At 42.1% G+C, this 21,751-nt stretch overlaps 1 protein-coding gene across 1 annotated transcript; it reads right to left on the reverse strand.

The window, feature by feature from the left end:
- Positions 1-1,303: 1,303 nt before the first annotated feature.
- Positions 1,304-19,322, reverse strand: LOC310952068 (receptor for retinol uptake stra6-like; the record flags this gene model as incomplete). Its single annotated transcript, XM_083920555.1, has 17 exons — positions 1,304-1,587; positions 1,860-1,997; positions 2,728-2,891; positions 4,485-4,586; positions 4,679-4,796; positions 6,895-7,028; positions 7,182-7,257; positions 8,102-8,264; positions 8,354-8,415; positions 10,286-10,365; positions 11,063-11,130; positions 11,827-11,934; positions 13,304-13,470; positions 14,838-14,977; positions 15,058-15,143; positions 18,128-18,194; positions 19,213-19,322. 17 exons carry the CDS (start codon positions 19,320-19,322, stop codon positions 1,304-1,306), a joined length of 2,067 nt encoding a protein of 688 aa, XP_083776681.1.
- Positions 19,323-21,751: the final 2,429 nt, after the last annotated feature.

Consider the following 21,751-nt stretch of genomic DNA (forward strand, 5'->3'; position numbering starts at 1 on the left):
TACCCCTGTATTAAAGGATGTAGCAGGTTTTACCAAAGTGTTGAAATATCCTCTCTCTCCTCATCCTATGTGCCTCAATAAAGTTTTGTCAAAGGAAAACTGAATGACGGCTCATCTGTCGGTCTCTCTTTTACTCTCAGTACCTTCTGATTCAGTCGCCAGTCTATCGCAGGACACACAGAGACGAACAGAGACAGACAACCATTCACATCTACGGGTGATTTAGAGTCATCAATGAACCGAACACCTGCACGACTTTGGACTGTGGGAGGAAACCGGAGAACCCGGAGAAAACCCACGCAGACACGGGGACAACATGCAAACTCTACACAGAAGGGCCCCAGCCGGGATTCGAACAGGAACCCTCTTGCTGTGAGGAGACAGTGCTGACCTTTTCTTCCTCCCCAAGTGTTATTCAGGAGGCAGACACTGTCCCCCTATTTAAGAGTAAACTTAAAACTTTCCTCTTTGATAAATCTTACAGCTCGGGCTTACGAGTGCTTAGCTATGTTGTTATTTTTAAGATGATTGTGTCAGGACAGATGTGCGTCCTCCACAGAGCTGGGTCTGTCTGACGTTCCTGTCTGTTATAGTGAAGGTTTTCGTTGCCACCGTACTCTACGGGGGAATTGTTGGGTCTATGTAAATCATAAATAAGTCATAGAGTGTGGTCTTTACCTACTCTGTAAAGTGTCCTGAGATAACGTTTGTTATGATTTGACACTGTAAATAAAATTGAATTGAATTGAATTGACCACCAGACCACCGTGTCGCATTTACACCTTTTATGTTATTAGCATTTTAAAATGGGATACAGATGTAGCCACACATTTAAAAACATTACTGTTTTTTCTTTTTGAGCCCAAGCACTTTTCAAAAGTCAGGAAAACGGTTTAATCTTATTCACGTATGGAAGTTTAATCCAGGAAGTACAGCATGTAACCGGAAACTATAATCTATGTGTAATTAAACAGATATCTCATCGTGTCTGTAGCGTCATGTCGATAAGAGCGTGAGTTTACTCCAAATAAGACCGTGATCGCACACTAAAACAAAATGTCAGAGTTTGCAACTAAAAGACAGCTCTGCATTTGGCGTTGATCCCCGAGCATATCACATCTTAACCGTAAACTCTAATGTATGTGCCATCCCCACGATCGTTCCTGAACCATAATGAAGTTGCCTTGACAAGATGCTTAGTCATTAGATGTAAATAAAGAAAAGACATGACTGGTTGCAGGCCAGACTATCTAAATAGGATTTAGTTTGGAGTATACTGCCAGCGCTGTACAGGTTAGGGATGTCATTCAGTTTTATCCTGGTTTGTCGGGGTCTCGGCGGACTGGGCCGGCTCGCTGTCCGTCTTGACCGCCTCCTTCTTGCTGCCTCCTTTCTTGGAGCTGCGGTTCGGGGTCCCGTTGAGGACGCTCTCCGATGTCTGCAGCGTCTGGAAGTGCTTCCTGGAGCCCAGCAGGGACGGGTTGTTGACCAGCGTGTACAGCAGCTGCCAGCGAGAGCGAATCCTCCGACGGCTGGTCGCCTTGTTCGGCCTGTTCTCCTGAATCCCTGAAAGCACGGAGGAGCAGGCTGTCAGGGCAGAACGAGACACCAAACTGAGGGGTGAATCAATGTAATGCACGCCGATTGTTTCCATGTTTTATAAACAGTTAAGTTCTGCGGCCGCCTCGTCTGAGTCTTAAAAACCCTGTGGAAGATTAAATCAAGGTAGTAACGCACTGGAATTTGTATGTAATCCATGTATTAATGACTGTAGCAATTAAGTTTCATCCGGAGCATAGAAGTAAATCAGGTGACGTAGCATGGTTGTTAGCGTTAGTTTGAAGTTCATGGTCGCTAACCTTCCTCTGCGTCTCTTATCTTCTGTCCTGCTCTGTCGCCCTCGATCATCATGTCCAGCAGCAGCCCGCAGAAAGCCTTCATCACCGGGTGTGACTGGCTGACCTCCACCTTCAGGGAGTGGGCGTAGTATCGGTAGGCTGGATGGGGTTAAAGGTCACAGGACGGGGCTAAAGTCAGACTGAGAACATGCTTTAATATGTAATGTAATGCTGGTGATAGGATCTAAGGGCGCACTCACACTGTCCATCCGTACCGTGCCCAAGCACGTTTCATGGCTAAAGTCTAGTTTGTTTGACCAGTGTGAGTGCAACCGTACGCTTGTCGGCCACGGCCCGTTTGGGAGAGTTGGGCTTTTGTAAAGCACGTTTGCACGTGTACGAGCACGAGCATGCGCACGTGTATGAGCGCGAGGCCTACGGCGGTTATGAGGTCATTTCCTGTGCGCCTGTTGGGACGTAGAAAAAAGAAGGAGGGACCATGCGCGGACATTTAAAACAATGGCGGCGAAAGGTTCACGTTGGTGTGATGCGGAGGTGGAGTGTTTACTGCAGATTTGGTCGATGAAAAGATTCAAAAACAGTCGACAAGACGCACAAAAACTCTGAGGTCTACGGAAAGATTTGTAAACAAAGCCACGCATCGCGATGACATCATCAATGCGTGTGACCTGTTTCTGCGTGATGACGTATAGGCAGCAAGAAGCATTCTCCGAGGCCCAGGTAGTGTGAGTAAAAACGGGCCTGGGCCACGGGGGGAGAGTTAGGGGGGGGACAAGTACCCTAAAGCACGGGGCACGGTACGGATGGACAGTGTGAGTGCGCCCTAAGTTACCCAATGAGAGCTGTCTGTGTACTAAAAACGTTATACCTGGGTCATAGGACTCTGCAGTGCGGTGCAGCAGACTGATGTCAATACGACCAAGATGGATGATGTTGTACAGGGCTGTTATCACCATTCTCCATATGGCGACGATGAGTCCCACCACGGTGTTGATCAGGAACAGGAGGTAGGTCAGGAGGAACAGACTCTCTCTGGAAATCACCACAGAATATTTCAGAAAAGGTAAGATTGTTGTCTTTGGTCCTGTAAAGATCTCACACATGAAGGTCTGGGGCTGTATTCACAAAACATGTGAAGTCTAAGAGTTGGTCCTAACTCGCTGATTTAGTAAGTCACTCAGAGTTAATGAGGAAAGACCTCACGTGGCAGCTGCAGTCAACTTTTTGGAGACATTAAATGATAGTGAGCTTTTAAAAAGGTATGGCCTCAATGGAGAGGGCGTTATGAACGTGCTAATGAATTACAATATGATGAAAGATTATTTTGGACTTCTAGCCCAACAATGCCAAAAGTAAGTCACTATTTAAGCCCTACTGACTAAATTGCCCCCTGGGCGCCTCCCTAGGGAGGTGTTCCAGGCACGTCCAGCTGGGAGGAGGCCTCGGGGAAGACCCAGGACCAGGTGGAGAGATTAGATCTCCACACTGGCCTGGGAACGCCTCAGGATCCCCCAGTTAGAGCTGGTTAATGTGGCCCCGGAAAGGGAAGTTTGGGGTCCCCTGCTAAAGCTGCTGCCCACGCGACCCGACCCCGGGTAAGAGGTTGAAGATGAAGATGAGATGAGATGAGTATATTGTGACGTGGTATAAAATGCGAGAAAGGATGGATGGATGGATTAACCCAGACCACGATCTTTTCCTAAACATGTCCACGTAATTTTGTTTGGAGTCACACAAAAATACACGAAAAATGATTAAAATGCATCAACAAAACACGCAAAATGTCCTTAAAAGCGGCGTGCTATTTATACACAAAATAAATTGAGTTCAAAGCAAACATGTGAATCAGCCCAAAAGATAACCAGCAAAGGGCCTGCAGGTCTCCAGTAAAATAATACGGTACATTGACCATTAAATCCCTATAATATCCAGGTGAAAAAGTAATTTATCTAATATCTAAGTCCTGTTTTCCAGTTTTTGGATGGCAAAGCATATAGCACTGGGAATGAAGCAGGTTTATAGTTTATAAATTACTTTTTTTAGGATAAATTAAATTGTAACATAGCAAATTAAAAAAAAGATAATAAATTTTAAAGTATAAAGTAACTAGAGCACATTTCATCTTAAGAGTTGAGTCTTTTTCTGACCCGCGGTTGAAAATAAATGGATAAATAATGGATTCTTCCTCTAATACGCATTATACAATATACATAAATAAGTTTCACGCCGAAATGTGTTTCCTCAGGAGGGGGGCTGGAGTCTCCCTTAGAGAGAGGGGGAGAAGTTCAGCATCCGTGAGGAACTTGGAGTAGAGCCGCTGCTCCTTTGTGTTGAAAGGAGCCAGTTGAGGTGGTTCAGGTTCATCTGGTAAGGATGAACCCTGGGCGCCTCCCTAGGGAGGTGTTCCAGGCACGTCCAGCTGGGAGGAGGCCTCGGGGAAGACCCAGGACCAGGTGGAGAGATTAGATCTCCACACTGGCCTGGGAACGCCTCAGGATCCCCCAGTTAGAGCTGGTTAATGTGGCCCGGGAAAGGGAAGTTTGGGGTCCCCTGCTAAAGCTGCTGCCCCCGAGACCCGACCCCGGATAAGAGGCTGAAGATGACATGAGATGAAGTTTCACGCACCTGTTGTTCAAGTCTCTCGTTCCCGCTTCTTTTTTGATGAACGCAAACTTAGCAGTCACATGTTGGAGCACTGAAACCAGGATCAGTGTGACCCAGGCCGGCCTGAGACGTCACACAGACGGAAAATAAATTAAATCTCTGTTTCGATCATTAATCACAAAATTTAAAAAAAAGAGAGAGCGTTTCTGACTCACCATGCCTTCCCCGCGATTTCAAAGACGATGATGTTCCGTCCGTAAAAAACAGGAATAATAATCAAGAACACCAGGAACAAGAAGCAGATGAAAAACACCACAGTCTGAACAGCCATTCCTGTCGACACACACACACACACACACACACACACACACACACACACACACACGCACACACGCACACACGCACACACGCAAACACAAACACAGTCAGATTTAAAAAAAATTTTCAACACATTCTTTAATAAAGCAGTCCCCTACTTGATAAAAGGATAAGGCTGGCATTACTCTATATTTACAGTATATATTGTCAATAAATTGGGCGACACGGTGGACAGCACTGTCGCCTCACAGCAAGAGGGTTCCTGGTTCGAATCCCTGCTGGGGCCCTTCTGTGTGGAGTTTGCATGTTCTCCCCGTGTCTGCGTGGGTTTTCTCCGGGTTCTCCGGTTTCCTCCCACAGTCCAAAGACGTGCAGGTGTTCGGTTCATTGATGACTCTAAATCACCCGTAGGTGTGAATGGTTGTTGCTCTCTATTCGTCTCTATGTGCCCTGAGATAGACTGGCGTCCTGTCCAGGGTGGACCCCGCCTCACGCCCGATCGTTTCTTATTCCCTAGCAAAAGTTATAGGGGGATACAAATGATTTAGCGAACAGAAAAAGCCTGAAATCATTTGTATCCCCCTTTAACTTTTGCTACGAAATAAGAAATGTCTCCATATTCACCACTGTTACTAGTTATGATCTGAAGTATGTGTAAAATTAAAAACGTGGTGTTGGGACATCATCTGTGTGTGTTTTAGACAGGGGATACATTTCATGGCAGACTGAAAATCGCAGCAAAAACTGCCTTAAATAATTTGCATCCCCCTGTGACATCATATTTACCAACATTACTGGTTATGATCTGAAGTATGTGCAAAATTAAGAACGTGGTGGTAGGAAATCAATCTGTTTTTAGACTGAAAATCAAAGAAAATAAAGTCTGAATTGATAATAATATCAATATTATTATTGTTTCAAGGAGAGAAGACACTCCTCCATATTAACCAGAGTAAACACTTGATGGTTTTAATACATTTTTGTCAATCTTGGACTAGGGGCTGTTTTCTAGGGGGCACTAGCGAGACAATTTCCCACGCCCTGTTCTGAAAAATGTACATTTTCACCACTCTTGAATCATTTGTGACGTGTGGCGAGTTTTTGAACGTGCTAAAGCCTCCAAAAGGCAAATCTTTGGGGAAATGAAGAAGATGAGAGAGACTTAAGAGAATGAATCAGTCTGCACCAGCTCCGACAGGCTTGCGTCTCCGCTGCATTTATTTACGCCCCAATAAAAAGGCAGAATATTTATATTTATTTATATTTTCCAACCTGTGCAGCAGTTTTAATCCCACAGACACTCGTTTCACTTCAGCAGCTGTGAGGTTTGGACATGCAGACACTGAGGAGCTGCGGTGTTTATTCATTCATGCCGTAACTCTCTGTACATTTACTGATAAATTCACTCTCTGTCCTCCTCTGCCCTGCTGCTGGAAGCTTTGAAGTGTCTGGACCAGTCAGAACCGGTACAGACACTCGCTTCAATATCAGATAAAAACACTGTCGGCCAGCCAACGTGACATCTGCTGTCGAGACACGGCTTCGCATACAGCTCTGCACGTTTCAGGTTTGCAGTGTGCGTGAAAGGAGCTTGGGGGTTACGTCAAAATAGATTTGATGTGTTTTTGGAAGTCTAAGTAATTTCCCACATTTGCTCATGTTGCAGCCTTTAAATTCCTTTTATCTCCACTCAGCGGCCCAGCTCAGGTGCCTCTCGTTTCTCTTGATCATCTCCTACACCTTTGATTGGAGTCCATCTGTGGTAGATTCAACTGATTGGACGTGATTTGCGAAAGCACACACACCTGTTTATGGAAGGTTTCACAGCTCACAATGTATATCAGAGGCAAAACCAGGCTAGAGTGTAGAGAAAAAATGAATTTAAGTGATTTAAGCGTGGGGCAGCAGTAACAACATGTGAAAAAGTAGATGTTTCTGAATGCACTCCAGTATTTGATTGACCCTACCAACACTTGATAGTCCAATTAATTCATTGTTCATGTTCCTCTCTTGCTGCAGTTTGTTGACAATAGGAAAAATATAGAATATTACCAGTATTTTCTTTAAATAAAGTACAAATCAGTGATAGTTTTTCAGTGTATTTGAGCTTTACCGAGACAGACGATTGCAGCCTGGTATCCTGTCAAACCCATCCAGCAGACTATACCAGGTTTGGATGGACGGATGGTCTTCGGGCTGTTATAAATGCTGTAAATGTCACCTTTATACAGCCCTTTCAGGTTGGACCTGTAACATTAAAACCAGTGATGCATGAGGTTCAGACAGGAAAAATGCCACAACAGTTTAGAAAGTGTTGAGTTTAGAAAAGCAAAGGGAAAAGGTGAAATACAAAGACTACGATAAAATAAAATCTATAAATATATGCACATATGCACGTACCTGTGAAGTATCATGGACCTCATGAGCATGATGAGACTGACCACACAAGACAGGGTCATCGCACAGAGGTAGCACACTAACAAACAACATGGTGGAAAAGAACAACAGCATGAGTTGCTTATTTTATAATTATCTGGCTGTTCAGACGTGACGTAACGGCCTTTCAAAATATGATTTTTCGGTCCACCAGTGCCGTGTTAAACAGAGCGTAATTGTCCTTTTACTTCTTTCTTATCAATATAAAGATGTCTAACTGATGAAAGAGCTGATGGTATTTGTTCCCATATTCGCCCGTTGTGTCTGATTTGTTTCAACGCAGCGTTTGGAGCCAGAAAATCGTATTTTGAAAGGGTGTTATGTCAGGCTTAACAGCCGGAAGTACCGTATTTTCCGCACTATAAGGCGCACCACATTATAAGGCACGTAGAATAGACGCTACAGTCGAGGCTGCGGTTACGTTCTGCATCCATTAGATGGAGCTGTGCTAAAGGGAATGTCAACAAAACAGTCAGGGGAGGTCGTCTTGTTGCTTCCTCCACTTCCGCACATTGATTGGTTCATGTTAAACTCTCTGGCTGCTGCTCTATTCCCGTGTTCTACTGCGTGACTAATGGCCTTGAGTTGAAACTCTGCGTCGTAAGCTCTTTACACAAACACACACATGGAAATGAAACGGCACGCTTCGCACAGTCGTATATCTCAACATGCACCGTGCGTTACTTCTTCTACGGGGGAAAATAGAGTCGGCGGCTGCTCACCGTAGTTGGAGACCTGTTGTGGCTCAATACTGGTCCATATATAAGGAGCACCGGATTATAAGGAGCACTGTCGGCTTTTGAGACATTTTAAGGTTTCTAGGTGCAACTTATAGTGCGGAAAATACGGTAGATTTTTCCTTTTAAAAAAGTAGCTCCACATACCTTCCAGCAGCCAAGTATAGAAGGTCACGATTTTGACGACCTCCATCCTGTCGTCTGAAAGGACGATGCCAAACCCCAGCAACAGGAAGGCGATGTTTTCATCGATACCGGCACGGACGATGTGGAGCACAGGGACCACTAGGACGACTAACAACAGCGCCGTCTGAAAGATGAACACGATGAATTTACGCTCCACAGACAAAAACTGTATTATGTCTGACTTAAGAGGTTAAAGGTCTGCGGAGGACTTACGTGATATATCGCCACGAGGGCAACAAACGCCGATACAGCCAGTTTGAGTGGAAAACGAAACACTGAAAGACAAAATAACTCTGTCACTTCTGTCACAGTGGAGTTCGGTTCAGTCACAGCCATCGAGAATCAAACTTTATCCCTCTGTTAAATGGGCGTCATCAGAGGTTATCAACCTCATGGATATGGGTTAGAACAGGGGTCTGCAACCTTTACCATCAAAAGAGCCATTTTGCCCCCCTCTTCCACCAGATAACATTTGTCTGGAGCTGCAAAACAGATTTGATGTCACAGCTTATAAAGGTTTATATAAAGTTACTGTAACCTTGCATTGTTACCTGTCCTAAAATTGTGGTTGTTCGCTAATTTCTCACCACATATCAAGCACACAGGTAAGCCACCATCATGTGAAAGCAAATGAATATGTCCACCCAACACTATTTTCCTTGCTAATTTTCTGGGGGGGATTAATCCAGCATCAGTGCGGGTCACCAACTCAACATTAGCCACCTGCAGGGAAAGGCGCTGGGCCGTACACCAAGGATGTCGTTTTTTGGCAAAGCTACAGGGAGCCACTGATAAGGGGCTGAAGAGCCGCATGCGGCCCAAGAGCCACGGGTTGCAGACCCCTGCTCTACGCATATTTTAGTTTCACGTAATATTTTTTCAATATCACCTTGAACTCCAAGATAAAATGTTTTCCCTCGTCCACTGTGCAAAAAAAACACGTTATTTACACGTTGTTTATATAATTTTTTTGCAAAGCTACAGGAAGCCACTGAAAAGGGGGCTGAAGAGCTGCATGCGGTGCAAGAGCCGTGGGTTGCAGACCCCTGGGTTAAAAGGAGCCTGCTACACCTGCTAGTATGTTCAGAAGGACATCATCGTCTATTCACATGGGAACTGCCGCCAGCTCGGTCAGGAAGCCTTGACCACTTCAACGCTCTGGGAGTCCCGTTATAAATTCAAACTAAACTAACTTCACTTGGTTAGGTTTAGCAAAAGATACCGTTTGGGTTAAAATACTTAAATCCCTGCTGTTAGTTAAGAATGCGTGTTAAGGAACTGTCAGGATCCCAGTCCTGCCCCTCTTCCTTTTGTGCTTGTGTTTGTCTCCCTCAGTCTGTTTTTCCCTGCATGTGTCTTCCCCCTCTGTGTTTGTGTGTCTGGAGCTGGAAGGCGTGGTTCTGCCCAGCTGTAGCCGGATGTGGGACCCATTCGGCACCAGACTGTTTCCTCATTTACGTGGTACCGTGTCTCGTTGGTTGGCTCCCGGTTACTTATGCTTGCATTCTCGCTCCGTGTTTGTTTGCTACTAATTGTTTCTTTGTTCCTTTAAGGGCGCACTCACACTGTCGTTTCGCACCACGCCCCGGGCTTTAGGGTACTTGTCGTCCTCGTGCTCGTGCTCGTACATGTGCGCACGCTCATGCTCGTACATGTGCAAACGCGCTCTACAAAAGCCCACCTCTCTCAGCTGGCAGCAGTTATGCGCGGAGCGGGTGCACTCACACTGGTCAAACGCACTAGGCTTGACCCGAAAAAACGGTTTTGGCGCAGTGCGGAAGGACAGTGTGAGTGCGCCCTTAGTTTCCCAAGATCACGTTCCCTGTGGCATGGCCTAAGCATTTGTCCTTACATTACTTTTACATTTATACTTTAAGTAGTTTAAAAACCAGTACTTTTACACTTTTACTTGAGTAAAAAGCTTGAGTTGATACTTCTACAGAAGTATTTTTAAACCCTAGTATCTATACTTATACTTAAGTTATGAGTTTGAATGCCTTTGACACCTCTGGACGTTAACCCCCCGCACTAATCACTGCAAGGCCTGATTGGGTGTGAATGCAGCCTTAGGAAGAAAAACAAATTGAAACTTGAGCGTGACATAAACACAATATATCAGCCTAAATAAAGGATGAGTGCACACACCTTTTTCTGGTATATAAATATAACTCTTAGGCACCTCCAGTATTCTCTCTGCCAGCGTTGGTTTGTCTGTTGTTGAAGAGCTGCAATTTATACAAACATCAAGAACAAATGATGTTAGAAAATTAATACAAATGATGCAAAAAAAGCCTGAGAAGAGCCTGGACTATACCAGTAATGCAATGGAGGTCTGGTTTTGGTAGTTATGTTCTCACTCTCAGGCCGCAGGTCTCTGCTGATGGTGGTGGTGCCTGCTGCCGTGGTCCTGCATGACGCTTCCTGCTGCTATTATATTCTATCACCTTAGCTGTGCTTGTTCCTACTACTCTGCTGTATTAACTGCCATAACATATAAGTCATATTCACATTACTATAGATATTATTATAGTTACTGGAAGTGTGTCTGTCTCTGTCCTTGTGTCTGTGTTTGTCTCTCTCTGTCCATCTGTCCGTCTTTTCTCTCTCTCTCTCTCCTTCTCTTCCTCTCTCCGGTGCAGACAGATGTGCGTCCTCCACAGAGCTGGGTCTGTCTGACGTTCCTGTCTGTTATAGTGAAGGTTTTGGTTGCCACCGTACTCTACGGGGGAATTGTTGGGTCTATGTTTATCATAAATAAGTCATAGAGTGTGGTCTTTACCTACTCTGTAAAGTGTCCTGAGATAACTTTTGTTATGATTTGGCACTATAAATAAAATCAAATTGAATTGAATTGAACTAACGTGATCGAAATAAAGTTTAGAAGGAGGGAAAAACACTTTATAGCTGTATCTTCGTGTTCACCTGGCAGTTGAGGACTTTTTCTTGAGAAGGCACTTCACATAGTTGGTGTAGTAGCTGCTGTCAAGGTCCTGTGAGCAAACAAAATCAGTCTTTACATCAAATTATCACTAATGACGAGAAGATGTTTTTAGTAGAAGGTCGTGGGTTTAATGCGTTTCGTTTCTTTGATGATTCTCAGTGGAAAAACTTGCTTAAGTGACTTTTATTATGGTTTAGTATCATTCAAGGTGACGAGCATTACACTGCTTTCATCCATGCTTTATTCTGTGTGACGTGGGGTCTCGATACTTCACTTTTCTGCGAGCTTCAATAGATGTTTGGTTACATAATGACATGAAAAGAAAACCCTCACTCTCAATGGAATAACTAGAAGTTTTTGTTTTTACCAAGAATAAATAAAAATGGAAGAAGAATCTGAAGGTAAAATAAAAGTTAAGTGACAGAAAGTGCTGTTTTTCCTTCTTATTTCTTCACTCACCACAGGAATTTCTCCTCTTAATCATTAGACACATTAAGCCTGCTGCTAAAACAAACACTCTGTTGTTTTAATATGTTTGAAAGGGGGGAAAAAAACATCACCTCCTCGTCATAATCTGCTCAAGGACGCTGAGTTAAACCTACTCTGTTCTGCACAAGCTGCTTAGAGTTTCACATAGTTGAAATTCATGGTTCTTTCTTCAGCGTCACCAGAGATTAGTTTACATGTTTGTTCCATCAAAAGCACAAAAGGCAAGGTGTTTGTGTCGGCTGAACTCTTCTCTCACCTCGTCTGTGCTCGGTCCTTTGACAAACAGCAAAAGGAACTGGACGCAGAGATACGCCAGACAGGCCAGCTGAGGCAGACTGGCGAGCAGAGCGTAGTACTTGTAGATCTGTGAGGAGGAAAGCAGAAACAAATTAATGTTTTTAAAGCATCAATGAACCTAAAACGATTTTTATTTCGCCACATTTTGAAACATGTGCTTTTATGTGTTCATGGAGGTGAATGGATTATTGTTTTAAGGTGCTTAAACATAAAATAAAATGTGAGTAAGTCAACAGCACATCTTTCTAGAGAGGTAATATCCTGGTTAGTCCACAGGTTAAAGCTGCGGTAATCACTATTTTACTTTAACGGCCTGGGAACGCCTCGGGATCCCCCAGTTAGAGCTGGTTAATGTGGCCCGGTAAAGGGAAGTTTGGGGTCCACTGCTAAAGCTGCTGCCCCTGCGACCCGACCCCGGATAAGAGGCTGAAGATGAGATGAGATGATGAGACGTTACGCCTCATCTTGAGAGCGTTTTAGCATCTTTAGCTCTTTGTTTTGGTGTTTTTTTTTAGAGTTAACTGTTCTGGTTCAGTCTCAGAGGTCATCGTCAGTGTTGTTTCCAGCCAAAGAAGGAAGCCGTTTTCAGCTTGTAATAAATCACGTGTAATAAACCCACGACATACAGACAGACACACTTAGCTAGCCTGGTTTTTACGCAGTGGAGTTGGTCTTGTGGACGCATTCAACGGACAGACAATCACTCGTAGGAGCACAGGCAACAAAATGGAGACAAAAATGGCGTTTTCGGTGAAAGAACGTGTGATAAACCCACGACACACAGACAGACAAACTTAGCTAGCCTGGTTTTTTTGCAGTGGAGTTGATGGAGACTAAAACAGAGCTAAAAGGAGAGTAGTTATGTAGTATGTTGCTCCCCGTCTGCTCGATTAAACAAAAGGTAACTGTTTCTTAACATGATCGCCCGTAACAACTTTATGTGCTTCAAAATAAATAAATCATTGCAGCTAAAAAGCTACCACCACATGGCCCAACAGCAAACATTTTAAAATCCCGCTGATTATTTTCAACCCTGTCTCCCAACCTGTTCGCTTTGTTAGGACCCCTTAGATTCCAACTAAAAAGTCCACTACGGTCGCTGTTTTAACGGCGGTATGTGACGCTGTGGGAATGGGAATGGGCTGAAAATGTAATCAATATGACGATATTAACTGTGAGACGATGTGTTTGCCATCGTTCACTGTTTATAGAGCTGTCACAAAACGGCTCTGGTTGTATTAGCTCATTTTGGAAAATGTTGCTAATCAATCACTTTGTGGCAATATTGGATACAAATGTTTAGATTAATGTGACGAAATACCTTAAATTCATCGGATTAGACTAAAGTAGACATTTCTGACTGGTTATATAATTATATTTTTTTAATCTAAAACATTAACAAAGATGGAAACATGATGATATTGTCGGTGTTTCACCTCTGGAGTCTTGGGACAGTCGAACTTCTGCCACACCAGGACGCCAAAGTGACTGAACGAGAGGAGCGCCCCGAACACGTAACCTGCTTTGTGCTGCAGAGTGCAACAGACCAACAGGGGATAATACAGGACAGGATAGTAGAAGATGGCGATTATCTTCATGTACTCTGGAAAAAACAAGGGGAAAAGAAAGGAAGGCATCATTCCCTGCTCACTTAACACTGGACATCGGATAGACGTGCAGATCTTGTCTATGTTGGGTCCGTCGGTCCATGACCAATTCTGGACATCTATTCTGGAAGTCCAACCTTGACCCAACTCGGACGTCATATTGACTTTTAACCTTTCGACCTTTGAACTGGGTACATTTATTCGGACGTCTATGACAGGAAGGTGCAGGAAATGTACATGATGTGGGGTTTCTTTTGTTTTTCTAACTGATTTATTTAAAATAATCAAGTTATTTCAGCGACAGTAAGTGTTTGGGTGTGTGTGGGGGTGTGTATGTCCGTGCGTATGGCTATGTATGTGCATGAGTGTGTATGTCTTTGTGTATATCTGTGTGTGTGTGTGTGGGGGGGGGGGGCTTCAGTGTGTTTCTTTGTTGTTCATGTTTTGTTTTGTCCTGCTTTTATTTTCTTTGTGCTACTGAAAGGAATGAAAAGTACCATATAAATAAAGGTGATTTGATCGGATTTATGTATGAATATATATATATATTTGCATTCATCTGTTTTTTTAATTAGGAATGCAATTTGTGGAAAATCATTTCATGGTAGCCTATCCACCTTATTGTGACAGAACTTTCAGACGGTCAGTTACTACCGAGGCAGAAAATGCAGATCAGGAGCAACAAGTGAATGCTTTCGGTCTGAATGCTGTTTGTTTGAGGTGGTGGTCGGATGGGCGCTGAATGGCGGCCATAAGGTCTGCAACCCTAGAAAAGTGCCATATATTTAGCATTATGGAAGCAGTCTAAAATGAGTCTAAATTTGATGATGAAACGACCACATTTGGACCATAAATAGCCCTGACACGGAGGTCTCACTGACGTCAACAAAGCCGTGTAGCTGTAGTCTTGGTTGTCCTTGACAAACAGCACCTATATGTGAAGTCATCTATTGTTTCTTCCCTGTATGATGCAGCATATGCCACCACTTTGTTTTGTCCGTCTTGTCTCTTTAAAAACTAGCAACGTCATTTAGAAATCTCTTTTTAATTTCTATACTTTGACATTACTCATAAAGCGTGACTTTAAATGTGCCTTTAAACTTGTGTCCCCCAGACCTCCTATAAAGGTGAATTTCTGCAGGGTCAGAAGACAAAAAGGTTTGGGAATTAATTTAGCTAGATTAAAGCTTTTTAAAAAGTGCCTTTATCTCAAAACAACCCCTTCAGTGGACCGAAATTGGGCGTCCAAAAATGACACAGAAAATACGTCACTCCGACGTCACAGTGGGTGGTGTGTGACCTCTCCTGGGATACTCAGTATCGACTCTACAGCTCTATTCTTCATTATACATCAAATGTCCACCTTTAATGTCCTCTGGGGTATCTTTGGAGAAAGGCAGAGGGTCCGGGGCGATCACCAGCATGGCCAGTTTGCTGAACACCAGTCCAAAAACAGCCATGACAAGGCCTTTCTTCTGAGTCTGGTCCAGGAAGTTGGCTGGACTGTGAGATCATGAACAGGAACATTTAGATATAATATGAGTCTAAAAGTCTAAAGTCACACTTATGTCTACACTTCCCACCTGAAGATACTGGAGGATCCTCTCGTAAATCCTTGGCAGAGCTTGTTTTTCCTGGTGAGAGCTGCCAGGATCAACATGACCACCAGCTACAGGGAAAGATGACACTCATCAGACCGTACAGCACTTCCACATTATTAAGGTTATAACAGTTTATGTTTGCATATATTTGGAATAAATTAGACTGCAACACCAACTAAATCTTGCATTTTAAACTGGAGTCAAAGGCAAGTGAGTTAAATGTTTTAATTTGTCAAATGACATTCTCATTTAAACAGGTTTTATGTTTTATGCAAAGATTCTTTTTGTTTTAAAACTGAGTTCAATTCATATTTTTCATATTTTTCACTGCAATCTTGAGGGAAAATTGATTGAAAAATGTTTTTGCACTGACAATAAGTTATTACCTCTGTCTCTGGATGTGAATCTGAAAGGAAAACGTGCTTAACTTAAATACCTGTTCCTCTTTTCGTGACCTTACTTAAAACATTTGTCTGAATTCGCTGCTGCCAATTCAGACAAATTAGCCGCAGCGAATGTGTTCTTTATCCATTTTGAAATTTAGAGTTTCTTCTGGTCAGACAAATTAGTTGTATGGTAAGGACGTCCTCTTACCTTGTCTTAGCTGACAGTTACCATATAACTAATTTGTCCGACTAGAAGGAACTCTAAATTTCAAAAAGGCTTTTTACAGTGTGAAAGACATTTGCTGCCAATTATTTCATAGTTAACGTGTGTTTTTTCTGCTTTCATGGTGTTTGCATCGAGTGTCGCTGATTCCCGAGTTGGAAAAACTTTGCGAAAGCTCTACTCACGTATTCCTACGCTTTAGTTGGCGTAGGAATACGCACGCTTCTCCGCAAATGATTTGTCTATTAATACCAACGTTTGCCACCGCACATTTTACCGCACATTTGTGCCTCTCTACGCGTGGTTTTTGTGCGCAGCGAGCTTTATGAATGAGGCCCCAGATGATTGGTTGACACCTGCGATTATACTAAATATATTCCAGTATATACATATATACACTCATACTGAACTGTACGTCCTTATGGCACGAAACCTTGAACTCTTTTTGTCAATACTGAATTATATTTTTCAACCAGCTACCGCCTCTCATTGAAACGATGTGAAAGCAAAGCAGCTTAACCGGAGGTCGGGCCAGAGCGGCATGAGAACTTACATAAAGAACCTAATTTTGCAGAGAACATTTTCAGAGTACGGCATCATTATTTCCGATCAGCTGCGGTGACCCAGCTGCTTATTTCACGTTATTTACTGAGCAGGGAAATTGGTCCATTTAGTGTCTCCAGCATGAGGAGTTTTCTGGCCGAGCTAAAACGACCTTCATTAGTGATTGGTTGAGGACAAAATGATGGCGAACGTCGTTAAATGGAAAGTCTGCTTGAAGCAGCTGATGGGTTCACAGAAAGAGCACTGAGAGATTGGATGGAAGAACAAAAATCTACACTCATTGTATCCAATTCATGCTTTACAGCTGTACTTAAGCAAAGATGATGTTGTGCAAATGTTGTGTTTTGGGTAATCCTGTTTTAACTGTTTGTAGTCTGACACCAGCAGGTGGTTTCAGTTGAACATCATGACTGACACTCTCCAAATGCCCTTGTTAGATAATTATCTGTAAGTCTATTAAAGCTGTTCTTATTCTTGGTTATTGATTTGTAAATTAAATTGTTCATGAACAGTTTAACGTAACTGTATCACCAGTCGGACGCCGTTGACTGGTATCATCCCTATCTGGACGGATCCGGTCTGTTGCAGTTTTCCGGTCTTTTCGTGTTGTTTTTACTGGGTGATCGTCACCGAAGTGCAAGTAGAATTAATTTACACACTTCTAATGATCTACAAGAGTGAAGTTTCATATTTGTACCTGGTCATTTACGTGTCAAATAAGTAAATTAAAGTGACGTTGAGCGTTTGGGCGACGCTCAGGTGGGGGTTTACATTAAAAATGGAAATTAAAAAAACTGTCAGCTTTATTTTGTAGCTGTTAAATCATGTTATTTTAAGGACTGAAGTTTGGTCCCGGATGCTTTGACAGCATTGATGCTAACGTGGACGACCAGCAGCTCCCAGTGTTTACGGCGAGGAGATATAAAAGGTTAGCACACGGCTAATTCACCGGTGTTAGCGCCCTTTTGACCACTCAAGATAAATTAGTCCGTTAAAACGATATTTGGTAACAAAGATAATAAGTTAGACTCTAGTTTAACACCATTAAATCAACTCAAAACATCACACCATCATTTATATTTGTAGGTTAAACAGAAAGTTTGATAGAATTCAGACAAAAAACTGCTGCTAAAATAGCTAGCCAGTATGCTAGCCGTCTGAGGCTAATGTGATACTAATACAACGTTCTAAGTAACTGTTGAAATTACTGTCTGTATATTTACTACATTTAGCCTGAACGTGCACCGGTGATACTACAGCTAGATTACAATCACGTGACTACTTTGACACCCAAATTCAAAATGGAGGGCAGGAAATGAAATATCTACGCGCAGTGAATCTGGGAAACAGTCAGAGGAATCTGCGAGAGTAGCTTAGGTCTCAGGTCAGGTTTTTGAATCAGGTCTGCTGCTGTTTCTCTGTTAGTTAGTTTTTTTTAAATCCCCCCCTTTGTGTGCAACTACTTTTCAGACTCAAAGGCTCTTGTTTTTTTTCCTGATTAGCTCATTTTGAACCGCCGTAAACCGCACAAACCGTAGGCATTGTTAACCGTGTAGCCGCAGTCTTGGTTGTGCGCCGATATGTGACTTCATCTGCAAACCAACAATTGTTTCTTCCCTGTATGAAGTAGCATATGCCGCCACTTTGTTTTGTCCGTCTTGTCTCTTTAAAAACTGGCAACGTCATTTAGAAATCTCTTTTTAATATTTATACTTTGAACTTTGCTCATAAAGCGTGACTTTAAATGTGCCCTCGGCCTCCTGTAAAGGTGAATCTCTACAGGGTCAGAAGACAAAAAGGTTGGGAATTAATTTAGCTCGATTAAAGCTTTCAAAAAAAGTGCCTTTATCTCTTACAGTACAGACTGGAGTTCACTTACAGACATCGACAGCACGCATATGTGGAAGAGCCTGTCGTCCGCTGTGGGGTCACATGGGGAAATAACTCTGTGACAAAAACACACATTGAGATTAAAGGAAAGCCAGATTCAAAACTTAGAGCAGAATGCAAACAAAACATCAGATGTAAAGCCCCAAAAGTGTTGAAATGTTGTTTTTTTTGCTACAAGTGATCCATTTGATCGGGGCGACTGTGGCTCAGTGGAAGACTGGGTCGTCCTCCATTCAAGAGATTGGCGGTTCGATCCCCATCTCCCCCTGTCCACATGTCGAAGTGTCCTTGGGCACGAAACTGAACCCTGAATTGCTCCCTGTGCTGCGCATGGGTGTGTAAATGTGATGTGAATGGTTACATTAGATGGTCTGTAGATGTCCACTGCCATCAGTGTGAATGTCAGTGTGAACGGTGAATGTGACAAACACTGTGAAAGCGCCCTGAGTAGCCAGAAGAAGCTTTATAAGTACAAGTCCATTTACCAATAAGGTGTAATTATGGGTCAATTAAAAGCAAATATAAGACCCTGAGTTTGGCTGATTTTGTCTCTTTACATAAAGTTCAATTGGTCTTCAAATGCCTGAATAACGCTGCTCCCAGACGGCTCCGCAAGACAAAAACAAGACTGCACAGTGGACCCAGATCCACCACCGAGCAACTGTAGTGTCTTTTGCTCAATCTACGTTTTCAGGAAAAGGGACAAAATGATCGGACTCGTTAATTAGATTAGATGGTCTGTAGATGTCCACCAGCTTCAGTGTGAATGTCTGTGTGAACGGGTGAATGGGACAAACACTGTGAAAGCGCCTTGAGTCATCAGAAGACTAGAAAGGCGCTTTATAAGTACAAGTCTACCATTTGATTGTTTCGTTATTGCATCAGTCTTGATTTAATGGTTTAAGGATGTTTAAATAATGTACATTTAATAGTTTAACCAGGTTTAACTGCTTCCATCTCTGGAGTTGTTCAAATAAACCACAAACTAACTAACTCCCATGCTGCACTTTAGACCTGTGTGACCCCTTCAGTTCTGACTTAAACACGAACTTGATCTTCAGCTTTTCTACTCACTCTTTGGGTGGTTTGGTCGGCTCTGCGTTGTCCGAGTACCAGTCCGAATAATCATAGTAGGAATATTCAAAAGGCACAAAATCGGCCTCGCTTTTATTCGTCGCAGCCATTCAGAGGAGTCGAACGGGACGAAAGCAGGACGATGAGGAGATCCAGAGGGCTCGGGATCCTTTGGGTGGAAGCTCGCTCGGTGACCTGCTGGTTGTTGTGTTACGCGTCGGGACAGTTTGGCCCCCGAACAACCAGACACATTCCAGCTCAAGCGAGAGCTCAACACAGCAGATTAACAGCGGCACGGTGGAACAGCGGGGAGCGAGAGGAGAGAGAAAGGTTCAACAGAGCAGAGAATAAGACAAGAGGTGGAGGACGGAGCTGACCTGGAGTGACCTCTGCTGCTCCTTTAAGTGACACGGTTTCCCTCTGTGATAGTTCAGCTCTTAAACTTTCTAAATTTAATCTTTTTATACATTTAGGATTCGATTTAAATATAATTTATTCACTGGAAAACATTTACTCAAGTGTTGTATGTGAGCAAACGTGAGGTGTTTGTACTTTTTATGTCACTTGATTCCATTTAAGAAGAAATATTTACTTATTTTTTACTAAATATTTTAATTTTCTATCATTTTTCCCCACTTTTTGTTGTTTATTGTCACTTTTACTTTATTATTAGCCTCGTTAAGTTGGTTGTCACTCTTCCGATTTCATCTTTTTATGACTTTATAACTATTTATTTGTTTATCTTATCAATTTATTTCTTATTTCTTGCTTTTATTGCTCCGTGTTTTCTGTTTTAATGTCTTTGTTTTTCTTAAAAAAGCAGTTTTAGCTGCATTTTATGTTATGAAATGTACTTTATTATTATTTTTATTATCATTATTATTACAACTACTTTACAAATTCAGATTTGTAAATACAACACATATGAATAGCTTATGAAATATTATGCTTTGTTATGTGTTTAATCACCCAGCAGTATATAAAAGTATAGTAAACAATTACTTTATTAGTTAGTTAATCAACAATTATCAATTAAATTCATCGGCAATTATTTTGATAATTGTCAGTTAAATTATTTCCTTTATGCAAAAACGACTTAAGCCTAAAAATGTGAATATCTGGTGTATTTTCCTTGTAATTATTTAAATAATATTAGTATATTTATGTTTCTTTTAAGGGTAGAAACAGTGTAAAGTTGCCCCTAAATGAAAATAACCCTTAGTCTCAAATGTATATAAAGTTTTTTAACCACAGAAGAGTTTATTTGTGTTTAAAAGCCGTAAATAAAATGTTCTTCCTCCCTCTTTGTGTCTGCACGTTAAACACCAAACCAAACAACAACAAACAGTTGATTTCATGTAATCACAGTTATAACGTCTGATCCATTTAAAGGTCTTATGTTCGGTGTATTAACGTAGAAATAAAAGCACTCGTGTTGAGATTAGGTAATGTCACTTTTGCGCTGCGACGTGGCGTGAACCCGTTCGCCTCCCTCTGCCTGTTACTACGACGCACTAATCTCATAATAACATGAAATCTCTCTTATTTAAAGAGGGGCGAGCTTTGTGTGAAAAGAGCTTAAGGGGGACGTGGATCGTTGGACACGTGAGACTTCAGTTTAGGATTACTCTGACTTTAATGAAACAATAACATTAAATAATAGAAATAAAGGGCTGTAAGAGCAGATGTCCTGATAACAGATGCACATGTTCACCTTCAGCGTCTCAGAAAACGTCTCTTTTTCTGCATCATCACGTCTTTCGCAGCACACTTTGTTGTTCAGGGTTTAACATTTACATTTAAGATACTATTTAAACACCATTTATCCACTGGAATACATTTACTCAAGTGTTGTATGTGAGCAAACGTGAGGTATTTGTACTTTTTATGTCACTTGATTCCATTTAAGAAGAAATATTTACTTCTTCTTTACTAAATATTTTAATTTTCTATCCTTTTTCCCCCACTTTTTATTGTTTATTGTCACTTTTACTTTATTATTAGCCTCGTTAAGTTGTTTGTCACTATTCCGATTTCATCTTTTTATGACTTTATTACTATTTATTTGTTTATCTTATTAATTTATTTCTTATTTCTCGCTTTTATTGCTCCGTGTTTTCTGTTTTAATGTCTTTGTTTTTTTTAAAAAGCAGTTTTAGCTGCATGTTATGTTATGAAATGTACTTTATTAGAAATAAAGGGCTGTAAGAGCAGATGTCCTGATCACAGATGCAGATGTTCACCTTCAGCGTCACCACACTGGACTCAGAAAACGTCTTATTTTCTGCATCATGAAGAATATTTACATTTTTCAGCCTTTGGACACGTCCTTCGCAGCACACTTTGTTGTTCAGGGTTTAACATTTACATTTAGGGTACTATTTAAACACCATTTACTCACTGTAATACATTTACTCAAGTACTGTATGTGAGCAGATGTCACTTGATTCTTCATTCTTTTTATTGTCACTTTTATTTTATAAGGTAAAGCTCTGGATCTACCGGTCAGTCTTCGTTCCTCCCCTCACCTGTGGTCATG

Source organism: Echiichthys vipera (assembly GCF_963691815.1).
Source record: "Echiichthys vipera genome assembly, chromosome: 1".
NCBI lineage: Eukaryota > Metazoa > Chordata > Actinopteri > Perciformes > Trachinidae > Echiichthys > Echiichthys vipera.